The sequence below is a fragment of the Salvelinus alpinus genome, chromosome 21 (genome assembly GCF_045679555.1).
Source record: "Salvelinus alpinus chromosome 21, SLU_Salpinus.1, whole genome shotgun sequence".
Taxonomy (NCBI): Eukaryota; Metazoa; Chordata; class Actinopteri; order Salmoniformes; family Salmonidae; genus Salvelinus; species Salvelinus alpinus.
Window position 1 is genome coordinate 43,278,993 of NC_092106.1, and position 20,204 is coordinate 43,299,196.

A 20,204-nucleotide genomic window follows, 5' to 3' on the forward strand; every position below is an offset into this window, starting at 1 on the left:
GGGGTGATGCAGAACAGCTCCAGGCATTCCATGCTTTTCTTAACTCCTGTTCTGAACATTTGAGATTTACTATGCAATCTGATACACGTCAAACCGTTTTTCTTGATCTTCTGATCTTGTGTGAGGATAATGTTCTATACACTGATCTTTACAGGAAACCTACTGATCGTAACAGTTTGTTGAGGGCTGACAGTTGTCACCCACTTCCCTTGAAAAATAGTTTGCCCTTCAGCCAATTCTGTCCAATCAAAAGAATTTGCAAAAAACAATCAGATTGACAGAAATATGGTTGAGACGCAAGGAAAGTTCAAGGAGAGGGGGTACAAAAATGTTCAAATTAATATTGCCATTGAGAAAATTCAAAACATGACCTTTTTCAAGGGCAGTCTTGCAAAAAGACGCATTCTTGCATTCTAACTACCCGCTATTCAAAGCGCTCTGAACAAATTAAGGGAATCGTTCACAAACATTGGCACATTCTAAAATCCGATGATAGTCTCGGTAATGTGTTTTCTGACCTTCCCTTGGTCGTATTCTTGCGGGGCAGAAATCTCAGAGACCAATTGGTACACTCTGATTTACCACCCCAAGATACCACCCCGATCCTCGACTTCGGCGATGTCATCTACAAAATAGCTTCCAATACTCTACTCAGCAAACTGGATGCAGTTTATCACAGTGCCATTCGTTTTGTTACTAAAGCACCTTATACGACCCACCACTGCGACCTGTATGCCCTAGTCGGCTGGCCCTCGCTACATGTTCGTCGTCAGACCCACTGGCTCCAGGTCATCTACAAGGCTATGCTAGGTAAAGTGCCGCCTTATCTCAGTTCACTGGTCACGATGGCTACACCCACCCGCAGCACGCGCTCCAGCAGGTGTATCTCACTGATCATCCCTAAAGCCAAAACCTAATTTGGACGCCTTTCCTTCCAGTTCTCTGCTGCCTGCGACTGGAACGAATTGCAAAAATCTCTGAAGTTGGAGACTTTTATCTCCCTCAACAACTTTAAAAATCTGCTATCCGAGCAGCTAACCGATCGCTGCAGCTGTACATAGTCCATCTGTAAACTACCCACCCAATTTACCTACCTCACCCCCCATACTGCTTTTATTTATTTACTTTTCTGCTCTTTTGCACACCAGTATCTCTTCTTGCACATGATCATCTGATGATTTATCACTCCAGTGTTAATCTGCTAAATTGTAATTATTCGATTTATTGCCTACCTCATGCCGTTTGCACACATTGTATATAGATTCTCTTTTTTTCTACCATGTTATTGACTTGTTTATTGTTTACTCCATGTGTAACTCTGTGTTGTCTGTTCACACTGCTATGCTTTATCTTGGCCAGGTCGCAGTTGCAAATGAGAACTTGTTCTCAACTAGCCTACCTGGTTAAATAAAGGTGAAATAAAAATAAAATAAAAAAATTCCTGAACAACGTCTATTTGCGCCCCTACCGGATGGAAATTACAAGTGTAATGGCTGTGCTCAATGCAATGGCACTTCTAAATGTAGATCCTTCAAACACCCACAAACAGGGAAATCGATCCCAATCAAAGGTGTTATTACGTGCTCCACTAAGGCAGTTATTTATCTTATAACTTGTCCTTGTGGTAAAAAATTATGTGGGTAAAACAAAGCGCGAATTAACTTCTTATGGCTGCAAGGGCAGTATTTAGTAGCTTGGATGAAAGGTGCACAGAGGTGCCCATAGTAAACTGCCTGCTCCTCAGTCCCAGTTGCTAATATATGCATATTATTATTCGTATTGGATAGAAAACACTCTGAAGTTTCTAAAACTGTTTGAATGATGTCTGTGAGTATAACAGAACTCATATGGCAGGCAAAAACTTGAGAAAAAATCCAAACAGGAAGTGGGAATTCTGAGGTTGGTCGATTTTCAACCAAGACGCTCTGGATAAGAGCGTCTGCTAAATGACTTAAATGTAAATGTAAATGTAAGACCCTATTGAATACACAGTGGGATATGGATGAGTTTGCACTTCCTACGGCTTCCACTAGATAAAATCAGTCTGTAGAACCTTGTATGATGCCTCTACTGTGAATTGGGGCCGAAGGAGACAGGAATTAGTCAGGTCTTTCATGACCTGACCATGCTCTGACCATGCGCGTTCACATGAGAGGGAGCTCTGTTCCATCCCACATCTGAAGTCAATGGAATTCTCCGGTTGGAAAGGGATATAAATATGAACGTTATCGAACAAAAAATATATGTATTGTGTAACATGAAGTCCTATGAGTGTCATCTGATGAAGATCATCAAAGGTTAGTGATTAATTTTATCTCTATTTCTGCTTTTTGTAACTCCTGTCTTTGGCTGGAGAAATGACTGTGTTTGTTTGTGATTTTGCGGTGACCTAACATAATCGTTTGTGGTGCTTTCGCTGTAAAGCCTATTTGAAATCGGACACTTTGGTGGGATTAACAACAAGATTACCTTTAAAATGGTATAAGATACATGTATGTTTGAGGAATTTTAATTATGAGATTTCTGTTGTTTGAATTTGGCGCCCTGCACTTTCACTGGCTGTTGTCATATCATCCCGTTAACGGGATTGCAGCCATAAGAAGTTTCAAAATACGTATCTCAGAGCATCGTAGCACCATTAGGTGCAAAAACTTGACTTACCCAGTTACGGCCCACTTTTTGGAGGCAGGCCACTCGATTTCGTCTCTGCGTTACATTGGTATCGAACATGTCACCCTCCCTAGGAGAGGGGGTGACCTTGATAATTTATTGTTAAAACGAGAGGCTGCCTGGATCTTTAACTTAAAGACCCTTGCTCCCTTCGGTCTCAACGTAGACTTTGATCTGAAGCCATTCTTGTGTTTGTGACTTTGCCATTGTAATTGTTTGTGAGCTTGTGTAGTCTAAAATGAATCTATGATCGTATGCTATCCATTTGTATGCTGTTCTTTGTATGCCATTTTAATATTTGAGAATTAACCAATGATATTAGGCCACTCTTGGCCATGATTACAGACACCTGTGTGTCTTTTGAGACTATATAAACGAGTCATCCCGCAGTGTTTGTGATTAAACCCTGATGAAGACAGCTTGGCTGTCGAAAAGTTGGACATAACATTTTCGCATCTGAGCTCCAAGAGTGTGAGGCTCTCCTTTATTTTCAAGTATGCCGTCATTGTACCTGACTTGACTAGTTAAATAAAGATAAATCAAAAATAACAATAACACTACACAACAACACAAGACAAATACACTACACAACAACACAATAACACACCACAATAGCACAACAAAACAACACACTACACAATAACACACCACAAGACAATAACACTACACAACACACCACAATGACACAACATAACACAACACTACCCTACATCACACAATGCAATAGCAACACAACATGAATAAGTTAGAGGAATGAACATCTATAGGTCACCTACAGGTTCTCCTCAGGTTACTCAAGTCAAGGCAGCTTTCCAACATTCCACTAAAGGGCCCCCCCACCCCCACCCCGTCCAGCCCCATCCCGTCCAGCATCAATGGAAAGAATGTGGATAATGTAGGAACACGGTTATTAGCCATCATCACGGTAACAGCTAAACGTGATCTAAGAACCAGACCAAGGCTACGTCCCAAATGGCACCCTATTCTATATACTGTAGTGCACTACTTTTGAAAGGCAGTACACTAATGAATAGGTTGCCATTTGGTATGCAGACTACACTGTGGTATTCCTGCTGTACTGGACCCCTCCCTGCCCAGGACTCATTGTGTTCCAACAGGGCTCTCAATGCTCTGGGCTTCCTGGAGGAAAACGGTCTCCTGTGCCAGAGCCACAACAATACGATCTGCTAATGATCGACCACTAACAACAACACCGCTACTTCCTGATTAAGATGGCTTTAACTAGACCAGCGCTTCACCGGACGGGAAGGATGCCGCAAACAGAGAGAGAGAGGTAGAGAGAAAAACAGCTACTATCATGGTTCAAGCCTAAACCACACGAAAACAACATTGGACACTTTATGGAACACAAAGCCTTCACTATCTCATCCTGGAATATCCAAGGCCTGAGGTCATCTGCCTTTAGCCTAAAGAGCAGGAACCTGGACTTCACCAGAGAAATTAGAAATACAGACATTGTCATCCTACAAGAGACATGGTATAGAGGAGATGGACGCACTGGTTGCCCCCTAGGTTACAGAGAGCTGGTAGTCCCATCCACCACACTACCAGGTGGGTGGTATAGAGGAGATGGACGCACTGGTTTCCCCCTAGGTTACAGAGAGCTGGTAGTCCCATCCACCACACTACCAGGTGGGTGGTATAGAGGAGACGGACCCACTGGTTTCCCCCTAGGTTACAGAGAGCTGGTAGTCCCATCCACCACACTACCAGGTGGGTGGTATAGAGGAGACGGACCCACTGGTTTCCCCCTAGGTTACAGAGAGCTGGTAGTCCCATCCACCACACTACCAGGTGGGTGGTATAGAGGAGACGGACCCACTGGTTTCCCCCTAGGTTACAGAGAGCTGGTAGTCCCATCCACCACACTACCAGGTGGGTGGTATAGAGGAGACGGACCCACTGGTTTCCCCCTAGGTTACAGAGAGCTGGTAGTCCCATCCACCACACTACCAGGTGGGTGGTATAGAGGAGATGGACGCACTGGTTTCCCCCTAGGTTACAGAGAGCTGGTAGTCCCATCCACCACACTACCAGGTGGGTGGTAGAGGAGACGGACCCACTGGTTTCCCCCTAGGTTACAGAGAGCTGGTAGTCCCATCCACCACACTACCAGGTGGGTGGTAGAGGAGACGGACCCACTGGTTTCCCCCTAGGTTACAGAGAGCTGGTAGTCCCATCCACCACACTACCAGGTGGGTGGTAGAGGAGACGGACCCACTGGTTTCCCCCTAGGTTACAGAGAGCTGGTAGTCCCATCCACCACACTACCAGGTGGGTGGTAGAGGAGACGGACCCACTGGTTTCCCCCTAGGTTACAGAGAGCTGGTAGTCCCATCCACCACACTACCAGGTGGGTGGTAGAGGAGACGGACCCACTGGTTTCCCCCTAGGTTACAGAGAGCTGGTAGTCCCATCCACCACACTACCAGGTGGGTGGTAGAGGAGACGGACCCACTGGTTTCCCCCTAGGTTACAGAGAGCTGGTAGTCCCATCCACCACACTACCAGGTGGGTGGTAGAGGAGACGGACCCACTGGTTTCCCCCTAGGTTACAGAGAGCTGGTAGTCCCATCCACCACACTACCAGGTGGGTGGTAGAGGAGACGGACCCACTGGTTTCCCCCTAGGTTACAGAGAGCTGGTAGTCCCATCCACCACACTACCAGGTGGGTGGTAGAGGAGACGGACCCACTGGTTTCCCCCTAGGTTACAGAGAGCTGGTAGTCCCATCCACCACACTACCAGGTGGGTGGTAGAGGAGACGGACCCACTGGTTTCCCCCCAGGTTACAGAGAGCTGGTAGTCCCATCCACCACACTACCAGGTGGGTGGTAGAGGAGACGGACCCACTGGTTTCCCCCTAGGTTACAGAGAGCTGGTAGTCCCATCCACCACACTACCAGGTGGGTGGTAGAGGAGACGGACCCACTGGTTTCCCCCTAGGTTACAGAGAGCTGGTAGTCCCATCCACCACACTACCAGGTGGGTGGTAGAGGAGACGGACCCACTGGTTTCCCCCCAGGTTACAGAGAGCTGGTAGTCCCATCCACCACACTACCAGGTGGGTGGTAGAGGAGACGGACCCACTGGTTTCCCCCTAGGTTACAGAGAGCTGGTAGTCCCATCCACCACACTACCAGGTGGGTGGTAGAGGAGACGGACCCACTGGTTTCCCCCTAGGTTACAGAGAGCTGGTAGTCCCATCCACCACACTACCAGGTGGGTGGTAGAGGAGACGGACCCACTGGTTTCCCCCTAGGTTACAGAGAGCTGGTAGTCCCATCCACCACACTACCAGGTGGGTGGTAGAGGAGACGGACCCACTGGTTTCCCCCCAGGTTACAGAGAGCTGGTAGTCCCATCCACCACACTACCAGGTGGGTGGTAGAGGAGACGGACCCACTGGTTTCCCCCTAGGTTACAGAGAGCTGGTAGTCCCATCCACCACACTACCAGGTGGGTGGTATAGAGGAGACGGACCCACTGGTTTCCCTCTAGGTTACAGAGAGCTGGTAGTCCCATCCACCACACTACCAGGTGGGTGGTAGAGGAGACGGACCCACTGGTTTCCCCCTAGGTTACAGAGAGCTGGTAGTCCCATCCACCACACTACCAGGTGGGTGGTATAGAGGAGATGGACGCACTGGTTTCCCCCTAGGTTACAGAGAGCTGGTAGTCCCATCCACCACACTACCAGGTGGGTGGTATAGAGGAGATGGACCCACTGGTTTCCCCCTAGGTTACAGAGAGCTGGTAGTCCCATCCACCACACTACCAGGTGGGTGGTATAGAGGAGATGGACCCACTGGTTTCCCCCTAGGTTACAGAGAGCTGGTAGTCCCATCCACCACACTACCAGGAATAAAACAGGAAAGAGACTCAGGGGGCATGCTAATTTGGTATAGAGCAGAACTCACTATTAAATTAGTCAAAACAGGAACATTTTACATTTGCCTAGAAATTTTTAAGGAAATGATCTCAACAGAGAAAAATGTCCTCATGTGTGCTACCTATATCCCCCTAATAGAATCCCCATACTTTAACAATGACAGCTTCTCCATCCTAGAGGGGGAGATCAACCATTTCCAGGCCCAGGGACATGTACTAGTCTGTGGCGACCTAAATGCCAGAACTGGACCAGAACCTGACACCCTCAGCACACAGGGGGTCAAACACCTACCTGGAGGTGACAGAATTCCCTCCCCCATATTCCCCCCTAGACACAACTATGACAAACAACCAACAAAAGTTGGTCACAACTCTTGCAGCTCTGTCACATCCTGCGTCTGTACATAGTCAATGGTAGGCTTCGAGGAGACTCCTATGGTAGGTACACCTTCAGCTCGTCCCTTGGAAGTAGTACAACAGATTACTTTATCACTGACCTCAACCCAGAGTCTCTCAGAGCGTTCACAATCAGCCCACTACTACCCTTATCAGATCACAGTAAAGTCACAGTCTACCTGAACAGAGCAATGCGCAATCATGAGGAATCAAATCCAAAGGAACTGAATAATATTAAGAAATACTATAGATGGAAGGAAAGTAGTGTGGAAACCTACCAAAAAACAATTAGGCAACAACAAATAAAATTCATTTTAGACAACTTCCTGGACAAAACGTTTCACTGTAATAATGAAGGTGTAAACTTACCAGTAGAAGGACTAAATAGTATATTTTACCTTTCAGCTTCCCTGTCAAATCTAAAAATGTCAAGCAGACAACCTAAGAAATGAAAAACAATGACAAATGGTTTGATGAAGAATGCAAAAACCTAAGAAAGAAATTGAGAAACCTATCCAACCAAAACATAGAGACCCAGAAAACCTGAGCCTTCACTATGGTGAATCACTAAAACAATACAGAAATACACTACGGAAAAAGAAGGAACAGCACATCAGAAATCAGCTCAATGTAATTGAAGAATCCATAGAATCTAACCACTTCTGGGAAAATTCAAACACACTAAACAAACAACAACACGAATATCCAAAATGGAGATGTATGGATAAACCACTTTTCCAATCTTTTTGGCTTTATAACAAATAATAAATAGCAAAAACATACACAGAACCAATTACAAATGTTAGAATCAATTATTAAAGACTACCAGAACCCACTGGATTATCCAATTACATTGAATGAACTACAGGACTAAATAAAAACCCTCCAACCCAAAGAGGCCTGTGGTGTTGATGGTATCCTAAAAAAAAAATATAAAATATACAGACCACAAATTCCAATTGGCTATACTTAAACTCTTAAACATCATCCTCAGCTCTGGCATCTTCCCCAATGGTTTAAACCAAGGACTGATCACCCCAATCCACAAAGTGGAGAATAACTTCCGTGGGATATGCAACAGCAGCCTTGGGGAAATCCTCTGCCTTATCATTAACAGCAGACTCATACATTTCCTCAGTGAAAACATTGTACTGCGCAAATGTCAAATTGGTTTTACCAAATTACCTTACGACAGACTGCACCCTGCACACCCTAATTGACAAACAAACCAAAACAAAGGCAAAGCCTTCTCATGATTTGTTGATTTCAAAAAAGCTTTTGACTCAATTTGGCATGAGGGTCTGCTATACAAACAAATTGGCAAGGACACTAGAACAGCCTGCAGCACCTGGCCTCACCCTACTAGAATCTGAGGTCAAATGTCTATTGTTTACTGATGATCTGGTGCTTCTGTCCCCAACCAAGGAGGGCCTACAGCAGCACCTAGATAGATTCTGTCAGACCTGGGCCCTGACAGTAAATCCCAGTAAGACAAAAATACTGGTGTTCCAAAAAAGGTCCAGTTGCCAGGAGTTCAAATACAAATTCCATCTAGACGCCATTGCCCTAGAGCACACAAAAAAACTATACATACCTCGGCCTAAACATCAGCGCCACAGGTAACTTCCACAAAGCTGTGAATGATCTGAGAGACCAGGCAAGAAAGACCTTCTACGCCATCAAAAGGAACGTATATCTCACTGATCATCCCCAAAGCCAACACCTCATTTGGCCGCCTTTCCTTCCAGTTCTCTGCTGCCAGTGACTGGAACGAATTGCAAAAATCGCTGAAGTTGGAGACTTTTATTTCCCTCACTAACATTAAACATCAGCTATCTGAGCAGCTAACCGATCGCTGCAGCTGTACATAGTCCATCTGTAAATAGCTCCCAATCTACCTACCTCATCCCCATATTGTTTTTATTTTATGTACTTTTCTGCTCTTTTGCACACCAGTATCTACTTGCACATTATCATCTGCACATCTATCACTCCAGTGTTTAATCTGCTAAATTGTAATTATTCACTCCTATGGCCTATTTATTGCCTACCTCCTCATGCCTTTTGCACACACTGTATATAGACTTTCTTTTTTTCTACTGTGTCATATACTTGTTTATTGTGTTATTGGCTTGTTTATTGTTTACTCCATGTGTAACTCTGTGTTGTTGTCTGTGTCACACTGCTTTGCTTTATCTTGGCCAGGTCGCAGTTGCAAATGAGAACTTGTTCTCAACTAGCCTACCTGGTTAAATAAAGGTTAAATAAAAAAAATGGACATAAAAATTAGGATCTAGCAACAAATACTTGAATCAGTTATAGAACCCATTGCCCTTCATGGTTGTGAGGTCTGGGGTCCACTCACCAAACAAGAATTCACAAAATGGGACAAACACCAAATTGAGACTGCATGCAGAATTCTGTGAAAATATCCTCAGAGTAAAGTAAAATTCCAAATAATGGATGCAGAGCAGAATTATGCCGATACCCGCTAATTATTAAAATTCAGAAAAGAGCCGTTAAATTCTACAACTACCTAAAAGGAAGTGATTACCAAACCTTCCATAACAAAGCCATCACCTACAGAGAGATGAACCTGGAGAAGGGTCCCCTAAGCAAGCTGGTCCTGGGGCTGTGTTCACAGACACAAACAGACCCCACAGAGCCCAAGGACAGCAACACAATTAGACACAACCAAATCATGAGAAAACAAAAAGATAATTACTTGACACATTGGAAAGAATTATAAAAAAAACTGAACAAACTAGAATGTTGTTGGCAGACATGGCTCTCAAGAGAAGACAGGCTATGTGCTCACTGCCCACAAAATGAGGTGGAAACTGAGTTGTACTTCCTAACCTCCTGCCAAATGTAAGACCGTATTAGAGACACATATTTCCCTCAGATTACACAGATCCACAAAGAATTTTTTTAAAATCAAATTTTGATAAACTCCCATATCTACTGGGAGAAATACCACAGTGTGCCATCACAGCAGCAAGATGTGTGACCTGTTGCCACAAGAAAAGGGCAACCAGTGAAGAACAAACACCATTGTAAATACAACCCATATTTATGTTTAATATTTTCCCTTTTGTACTTGAACTATTTGCACATCATTACAACACGTCAGAGTTATTTTCCTGTGGAGGAAAATAACCTCACACTCAATGTCAACAAAACAAAGGAGATGATCGTGGACTTCAGGAAACAGCAGAGGGAGCACCCCCCTATCCACATCGGCGGGGCAGTAGTGGAGAGGGTAGAACGTTTTAAGTTCCTCGGCGTACACATCACGGACAAACTGAATTGGTCCACCCACACAGACAGCGTGGTGAAGAAGGCACAGTAGCGCCTCTTCAACCTCAGGAGGCTGAAGAAATTCGGCTTCTCACCAAAAGCACTCACAAACTTTTACAGATGCACAATCGAGAGCATCCTGTCGGGCTGTATCACCGCCTGGTATGGCAACTGCTGCCCCCACAACCATAAGGCTCTCCAGAGAGTAGTGAGGTCTGCACAACTCATCACCGGGGGCAAACTACCTGCCCTCCAGGACACCTACACCACCCGATGTCACAGGAAGGCCAAAAAGATCATCAAGGACAACAACCACCCGAGCCACTGCCTGTTCACCCCGCTATCATCCAGAAGGCGAGGTCAGTACAGGTGCATCAAAGTTGGGACCGAGAGACTGAAAAACAGCTTCTATCTCAAGGCCATCAGACTGTTAAACAGCCACCACTAACATTGAGTGGCTGCTGCCAAACACGTAAAAAATGTATCACTAGCCACTTTAAACAATGCCACTTAATATAATGTTTACATACCCTACATTACTCATCTCATATGTATATACTGTTCTCTATACCATCTACTGCATCTTGCCTATGCCGTTCTGTACCATCAGTCATTCATATATCTTTATGTACATATTCTTCATCCCTTTACACTTGTGTGTATAAGGTAGTTGTTGTGAAATTGTTAGGTTAGATTACTCGTTGGTTATTAATGCATTGTCGGAACTAGAAGCACAAGCATTTCGCTACACTCGCATTAACATCTGCTAACCATGTGTATGTGACAAATAAAATTTGATTTGATCCGCAGTATAATCCTATTTTTCCAACTTAATTGAGGAGAATGAGAACAATCCTAAATGTATTTTTGATACCGTCGCAAAGCTAACTAAAAAGCAGCATTCCCCAAGAGAGGATGGCTTTCACTTCAGCAGTGATAAATTCCTGAACTCTTTGAGGAAAAGATCATGATCATTAGAAAGCAAATTACGGACTCCTCTTTAAATCTGCGTATTTCTCCAAAGCGTAATTGTCCTGAGTCTGTACAACTCTGCCAGGACCTAGGATCAAGGGAGACACTCAAGTTTTTTAATACTATATCTCTTGACACAGCGATGAAAATAATAATGGCCTCTAAACCTTCAAGCTGCATACTGGACCCTATTCCTACTAAACTACTGAAAGAGCTGCTTCCTGTGCTTGGCCCTCCTATGTTGAACATAATAAACGGCTCTCTATCCACCGGATGTGTACCAAACTCACTCAAAGTGGCAGTAATAAAGCCTCTCTTGAAAAAGCCAAACCTTGACCGAGAAAATATAAAAAACTATCGGCCTATATCAAATCTCCCATTCCTCTCAAAAACATTTGAAAAAGCTGTTGCGTAGCAACTCACTGCATTCCTGAAGACAGACAATGTATACAAAACGCTTCAGTCTCGTTTTAGACCCCATCATAGCACTGAGACTGCACTTGTGAAGGTGGTAAATTACCTTTTAATGGCGTCAGACCAAGGCTCTGTATCTGTTCTTGTGCTGCTTTTGTTACCGTCGATCACCACATTATTTTGGAGAGATTGGAAACACAAATTGGTCTTCACGAACAAGTTCTGGCCTGGTTTAGATCTTATCTGTCGGGAAGATATCAGTTTGTCTCTGTGGATGGTTTGTCCTCTGACAAATTAACAGTAAATTTCGGTGTTCCTCAAGGTTCTGTTTAGGACCACTTTTGTTTTCACTATATATTTTACTTCTTGGTGATGTCATTCGGAAACATAATGTTAACTTTCACTGCTATGCGGATGACACACAGCTGTACATTTTGATGAAACATGGTGTAGCCCCAAAATTGCCCTCGCTAGAAGCCTGTGTTTCAGACATAAGGAAGTGGATGGCGGCAAATGTTCTACTTTTAAACTTGGACAAAACAGAGATGCTTGTTCTAGGTCCCAAGAAACAAAGAGATCTTCTGTTGAATCTGACAATGGTTGATGGTTGTACAGTCGTCTCAAATAAAACTGTGAAGGACCTCGGCGTTACTCTGGACCCTGATCTCTCTTTTGACGAACATATCAAGACTGTTTCATGGACAGCTTTTTTCCATCTACATAACATCGCAAAAATCTGAAACTTTCTGTCCAAAAATTATGCAGAAAAATGTATCCATGCTTTTGTTACTTCTAGGTTAGACTACCGCAATGCTCTACTTTCCGGGTACCCGGATAAAGCACTAAATAAACTTCAGGAAGTGCTAAACACGGCTGCTAGAATCTTGACTAGAACCAAAAAATTTGATCATATTACTCTAGTGCTAGCCTCTCTACAAGGCTAGGGCTGATTTCAAGGTTTTACTGCTAACCTACAAATCATTACATGGGCTTGCTCATATCCATCTTTCCGATTTGGTCCTGCCGTACATACCTACACGCACGCTACGGTCACAAGATGCAGACTTCATTGTCCCTAGAATATCTAAGCAAACAGCTGGAGGCAGGGCTTTCTCCTATAGAGCTCCATTTTTATGGAATGGTCTGCCTACCCATGTGAGAGACGCAGACTCGGTCTCAACCTTTAAGTCTTTACTGAAGACTCATCTCTTCAGTAGGTCCTATGATTGAGTGTAGTCTGGCCCAGGAGTGTGAAGATGAACAGAAAGGCACCGGAGCGATGAACCGCCCTTGCTGTCTCTGCCTGGCCGGTTCCCCTTTCTCCACTGGGATTCTCTGCCTCTAACCCTATTATAGGGGCTGAGTCACTGGCTTACTGGTGTTCTTCCATGCCGTCCCTAGGAGGGGTGCGTCACTTGAGTGGGTTGAGTCTCTGACGTGATCTTCCTGTCTGGGTTGGCACCCCGCTCGGGTTTGTGCCGTGGGGGAGATCTTCGTGAGCTATACTCGGCCTTGTCTCAGGATGGTAAGTTCGTGGTTGAAGATATCCCTCTAGTGGTGTGGGGGCTGTGGTTTGGCAAAGTGGGTGGGGTTATATCCTGCCTGGTTGGCCCTGTCCGGGGGTATAGTTGGACGGGACCACAGTGTCTGTCGACCCCTCCTCTCTCAGCCTCCAGTAATTATGCTGCAATAGTTTATGTGTCGGGGGGCTAGGGTCAGTTTGTCATATGTGGAGTATTTCTCCTGTCTTATCCGGTGTCCTGTGTGAGATTAAGTATGCTCCCTCTAATTCTCTCCCTTTTTCTTCTCTCAGAGGACCTAAGCCCTAGGACCATGCCTGAGGACTACCTGGCCTGATGACTCCCTGCTGTCCCCAGTCCACCTGATCATGCTGCTGCTCCAGTTTCAACTGTTCTGCCTGCGACTATGGAACCCTGACCTGTTCACCGGACGTGCTACCTTGTCCCGGACCTGCTGTTTTCGACTCTTTCTCTCTACCACACCTGCTGTCTCTAACTCTGAATGATCATCTATGAAAAGCCAACTGACATTTACTCTTGAGGTGCTGACTTGTTGCACCCTCGACAACCACTGTGTTTAATGTTATTTGACCCTGCTGGTCATCTATGAACATTTGAACATCTTGGCCATGTTCTGTTATAATCTCCACCCGGCACAGCCAGAAGAGGACTGGCCACCCCTCATAGCCTGGTTCCTCTCTAGGTTTCTTCCTAGGTTTTGGCCTTTCTAGGGAGTTTTTCTTAGCCACCGTGCTTCTACACCTGCATTGCTTGCTGTTGGGGTTTTAGGCTGGGTTTCTGTACAGCACTTTGTGACATCGGCTGATGTAAGAAGGGCTTCATAAATACATTTGATTGATTGATATAGCTTCAGTAATTCTAGTGTTCGATTCCTATAGTTGATTCGGAGTCAGTTCTTCTCGTGTTCGACTCCTACAGTTGATTCGGAGTCAGTTCTTCTAGTGTTCGACTCCTACAGTTGATTCGGAGTCAGTTCTTCTAGTGTTCGACTTCTGCAGTTGATATGGCTTCAGTAATTCTAGTGTTCGATTCCTATAGTTGACATGGCTTCAGTATAACAACAAACACAGCTGCCACAGTATGCCTCAATAGAAGGTATCCCTCTGAAAGAGGGCATCCCAGACTACAGGATAAACACACTAGAGCAGAGGAAAGTACCTCAGGATGATTCAGCCCCGTAACGCCAGATAGATATCGCTCCCTTTCTCAAGTCCCTCCCCACTCTGAAATTTGGGACGGACACTTGAAATTCCATAGAGCAATAAACAGATTTTCTGTTCTCTCCCTTCCTGGCTCTCCTTTCATTGGAGGAGGTGGTGAGGGCAAGGGGTGGTTCTCATTGGCTCAGTTTCTCTCGTTTTTCATCCTCATCTCCCTCTTCCTTCAGAAGGACCATTCTAGAAAATTCCAAAACATTCATTATGGATTTCATCCTGTACTCACCTGTTCAGGAAGGTGTTTCCGAAGGGGTTGAGATTGCGGAAGGGTTTGTTGGGGTCGACGATGAGAGCGTTGCCTGGGATAACCCCCTCCACCTCACCGTGCATGATGGCTGTGAAACAGTCAGTGGTGGGCTCTGGTCCTATCCTGCTTCCTGGGATATCCTGCTCCAACACATACCTGACGCAGGGAGAGAGGAACATATTCACATTAAAGTCTGTTGTTAAAACCAATGTGTTTCGGCGTGTAGCCTTAATCAGGGTTTTTATCTGAGACAGACTCACACAGACAAACAAACGCCACCACGTTAGCCAGACGCACACATTGGAGCAGGTGCTTATCAAAACATTACATCAAAACAATGTTTGTTTTGCAGTATAAAACAGATAAAAGAACATCTGTCCCTGTAATGAACTTGACAGCTACTGTATATCTGAATGGTTACTTGATGAAACTGCTTGAGAAATCCTGCTAGTGTAGGGATCACAATATAGTAACCATATCTAGGAAAACAAAAGTGTATAACAGGTCATACAATAAGTTGTAGTGATTCCTATATTGATGATAAATAATATTTGTTGGTCTGTGGTGTGTAATGAGGAGCAACCAGATGCTGCACTTGACACATTTATGAAACTACTTATTCCAGTTACTAATAAGCACCCATTAATAAAATGACATTAATCTGTTAAATCCCTTTGGGTTTATGAGAAATTGAGTTTGAGTTTATTTTTACAGGGACAGTGCACATTAATCAACGTTTCAGTAAAAGTGCCGGTTTTAGCCAGCCGGCTAATTTAAAAAAAATATTTACAATAACCATACAGACAAACAATGAGCAGTGAGCACATGCAGAGCAACATAGAACAAGCAACACATAGCACACAGACAGATCAACATAGAACAAGCAACACATTGCACACAGACAGATCAACATAGAACAAGCAACACAAAGCACACAGACAGATCAACATAGAACAAGCAACACATAGCACACAGACAGATCAACATGGAACAAGCAACACGTAGCACGCAGACAGAGAAACATAGAATAAGCAACACGTAGCACAGAGAAACATAGAATAAGCAACACGTAGCATGCAGACAGAGAAACATAGAATAAGCAACACGTAGCATGCAGACAGAGAAACATAGAATAAGCAACACGTAGCATGCAGACAGAGAAACATAGAATAAGCAACACGTAGCACGCAGACAGAGAAACATAGAATAAGCAACACGTAGCACACAGACAGAGAAACATAGAATAAGCAACACGTAGCACACAGACAGAGAAACATAGAATAAGCAACACGTAGCACGCAGACAGATCAACATAGAATAAGCAACACGTAGCACGCAGACAGATCAACATAGAATAAGCAACACGTAGCACGCAGACAGAGAAACATAGAATAAGCAACACGTAGCACAGAGAAACATAGAATAAGCAACTGGCGAGAACAGGGCACAGCTGCCCCTTAATTGTATACAGAGTGCTAATATGCATGTCAATCTCTCCTGGCTCAAAGTAGAGAAGAGATTGACTTCATCACTACTTGTTTTTGTAAGAAGTATTCACATGTTGAATGCACCAAGCTGTCTGTTTAAACTCTTACTTGATGAAGCTAGTCTTGCCAGTGGAGTACTGCCCCACCACCAGAACCATGGGTTTGTTGTCAAAGTCTGCGTCCTCCAAGGAGGGAGAGTGGAAGTCATGGAAACCGTAGTGCTGCTCCAGGGGGAGGAGCTTCTGATGGTACAGAGACTTTAACCCCTCTGTCACTGTCCTGATCACCTCAGGAGTCTTCTTCACGTCTTTACGGCCCCAACGAGACATCCTGATTGGATGATAGGTTGATTGATTTGTCAGTTGGTTGATTGATTGTTGTCCTTCAAGAGGAAATGATCTGACTAGATGAATGAGTGAGCTTGGGAGTTCCTTGAGTTATCTGTCTGTGGAAGTGTGTGTGTTGCGTCTGTCGGTGTACATCTGTGTTTTCTGAGGGTGAAACTTTCTTCAGGTGTTTCCTGTGTTTTTGTGAATGTTGCTCTTCTCCTGAGCCTCCTCTCAGAAGATGGTCCTGTATGTTACTGTAGGGCTGTGACTTCTGTAGTACGTTAGAGCTCTGGTCTGGGTCTTCCCTCTTCTATACACACCACTCTGACTCCTGAACGACCTGAAAAAGAATGAATGAATGAAATGTCAACTATAAACATGTCTCTAGAGAAACACAGACACGTTTCTGCAAAAGAAAATCCTAAATGAATTGTCAGCATGTTCCAGTGCCATTCTCCAGTGAGAGGAGACAATTCTGTCTGCTACATTGTGACTATATATACACACACTCAGACTATATATACACAAATACACTAAACACACACTCAGACTATATATACACACTATATATACATACACTCAGACTATATATACACACACTATATACACACAACATATACACACACTATATACACACACTCAGACTGTATATATAATCTAAGACTATATATACATACACTCAGACTATGTATACACACTATATACACACACTCAGACTGTATATATACACAAATACACTATACACACACTCATACTATATATACACACTATATATACATACACTCAGACTATATACAAACATTTAGACTATATATATATACATACACTCAGACTATGTATACACACTATATACACACACTCAGACTGTATATATACACAAATACACTATACACACACTCATACTATATATACACACTATATATACATACACTCAGACTATATACAAACATTTAGACTATATATATACACACACTCAGACTATATATATATACACACACTCAGACTATATATATATATATATATACACACACTCAGACTATATATATATATATATATACACACACACTCAGACTATATATATATATACACACTATATACACACTCAGACTATATATATATATATACACAGACTATACACACACTCAGAATATATATACATACACTATATACACACTCAGACTATATATATATACACACACACACTATATAGACACTCAAACTTTATATATATACACAGACTATACACACACTCAGAATATATATATACACACATAATACACACACTCAGACTACACACTCAGACTATATATATTGTTATTGCCTTGGCTCATAGTTCGTAACAAAGGGAGACCACGCATGACTTAAATGTAAAAATGAATACTAAATAATACAAAAATGTAACAAGCTGTGGATGTCTATATGATCAGTAGTGTATGAGTGGAGAGAGTGTTGTCTGGTGGAAACAGACCAACAACCAGAAGGTGGAGGAAGCCAGCCGACCAGTCAGGGAAGAGAGAGAGTGTTGTCTGATGTGGCGCACCTGGGCAGGATTGGCCTGCAGGCTATGAAGGGTGGCCACATCAGACAACACTCTCTCTCTTCCCTGACTGGTCGGCTGGCTTCCTCCACCTTCTGGTTGTTGGTCTGTTTCCACCAGACAACACTCTCTCCACTCATACACTACTGATCATATAGACATCCACAGCTTGTTACATTTTTGTATTATTTAGTATTCATTTTTACAGCTGACAATCCTTCCAGCTCTGCCCACTAGCCCCATGCAACAAGCAGACGACCGAAGAGGAGATCCCAGCGGCGTGGGAGGGACGTCACACTACACACTATATAAACCCTCACTAAACTATATATACACCCTCACTATATACATATATACAGTACCAGTCACACAGTACCATTCTACATTGTATGCCAAATAGAATCAAAAGTTAACATTCTAAAGTAGTGTCAGAGCCAAATAGAATCTACAGTTAGCATTCTAAAGTAGTGTCAGAGCCAAATAGAATCAAAAGTTAACATTCTGAAGTAGTGTCAGAGCCAAATAGAATCTAAAGTTAACATTCTAAAGTAGTGTCAGAGCCAAATAGAATCAAAAGTTAACATTCTGAAGTAGTGTCAGAGCCAAATAGAATCTAAAGTTAACATTCTAAAGTAGTGTCAGAGCCAAATGGAATCAAAAGTTAACATTCTGAAGTAGTGTCAGAGCCAAATAGAATCAAAAGTTAACATTCTAAAGTAGTGTCAGAGCCAAATAGAATCAAAAGTTAACATTCTGAAGTAGTGTCAGAGCCAAATAGAATCAAAAGTTAACATTCTGAAGTAGTGTCAGAGCCAAATAGAATCTAAAGTTAACATTCTAAAGTAGTGTCAGAGCCAAATAGAATCTAAAGTTAACATTCTAAAGTAGTGTCAGAGCCAAATAGAATCTAAAGTTAACATTCTAAAGTAGTGTCAGAGCCAAATAGAATCTAAAGTTAACATTCTAAAGTAGTGTCAGAGCCAAATAGAATCTAAAGTTAACATTCTAAAGTAGTGTCAGAGCCAAATAGAATCTAAAGTTAACATTCTAAAGTAGTGTCAGAGCCAAATAGAATCTATACAAAACTGTTTCTGGTAGCACAGTGGATCTGAAGTCAGAGATGGAGCAGTGGGATAGTTTAGAAAGACACAGCGTGTGATAGTTTAAAGAAAGGGAAACGTCGGTTTGAGTTCACTATAACAGTAGGAACAGTATGACCCTAGTTGAGTGCATTAGAGCGGCCCCTCACCAAACCCATTCGATTTCACTGATCAAACACTCAAAACAAAACAAATATCCAGCCAGTGCCTCAGAATTTCCATTCAGTACCTCACAAAGGCTGTTTGATGGGAACTTGGAAACACACAGTTTAAAGTCAGAGACAGAAATAGACCATTACATTAAGTTCTAGCAACAGATAAGAAACCCATACCTGGTGAAGATGGGAGAAGAGTTTAAGGAAGTTGCAGAATAGTCTGACTTTATAGAGTTGCTGCAGCTCATGTGTGGGTGTGGCAGCCAGAAGCAGCCAGAAGCCTGTCAGTCTGTGGGATGGTACGTCTCCAGAGTTTAATATGAGTGAGAAGGGGTCCTCTCTCTCTCTCTCTCTCTCTCTCTCTCTCTGTCTCTCTCTCTCTCTCCTCAACTTCCCCTCTCCTCTCAACTTCCCCTCTCCTCCGCTCCTTTTCCCCTCTCTCCACACCTACTCTCTCCTCTCCTATTCCCCTCTCTCATATCCCCCTCCCCTCTCTCCGCTCCTCTTCCCTAACTCTGTGAACCCTGCAGGCCCATCAGAGCATGAAGACAGTTTCCAGTCCACTACCAACACCCCCTGCTGGCTGACATACACACTACACCCCCCTTTTCCCCCATTCCACACAACCTCAGTCACAGTTACCCATCTAATGATATGTAGATAGGGCTGTTACTGTGATTGTATTACCGCTACACCGGTGGTCACGAGTCATGATGGCAGTCAAATTCTTTGTGACCATTTAGTCATGGCAATTCGGCTTCACCAAGCTCTGATGCTGCTGATTATCATTAGTAACATAACAAACTTGCTGACTGGTACTCCGGACTATATTGTCGCTCTAATCACTAACATCAATGCAAATGTAATCGAAAATCTAATCAAACAATTCATGAGAGCCCATGAGCTCATGTTGTGCAACATTTATAT

General features: G+C 43.5%; 1 protein-coding gene across 2 annotated transcripts in view; it reads right to left on the reverse strand.

The window, feature by feature from the left end:
- Window positions 1-19,770, reverse strand: part of LOC139548335 (EH domain-containing protein 2-like) — a 36,930-nt gene extending 17,160 nt beyond the window's left edge. Inside the window, exons 1-3 of one of the 2 annotated variants that reach the window (XM_071357953.1) lie at window positions 19,455-19,770; window positions 16,265-16,825; window positions 14,649-14,825 (exon numbers count right to left, since the gene is read on the reverse strand). In XM_071357953.1, the coding sequence (XP_071214054.1) occupies window positions 14,649-14,825; window positions 16,265-16,485 (398 nt within the window). In that variant the 5' untranslated portion in view covers window positions 16,486-16,825; window positions 19,455-19,770. The remainder of the gene's footprint in view (window positions 1-14,648; window positions 14,826-16,264; window positions 16,826-19,454) is intronic. The other variant, XM_071357952.1, reaches the window with a different exon arrangement.
- Between the last annotated feature and the right edge of the window lie 434 nt (window positions 19,771-20,204).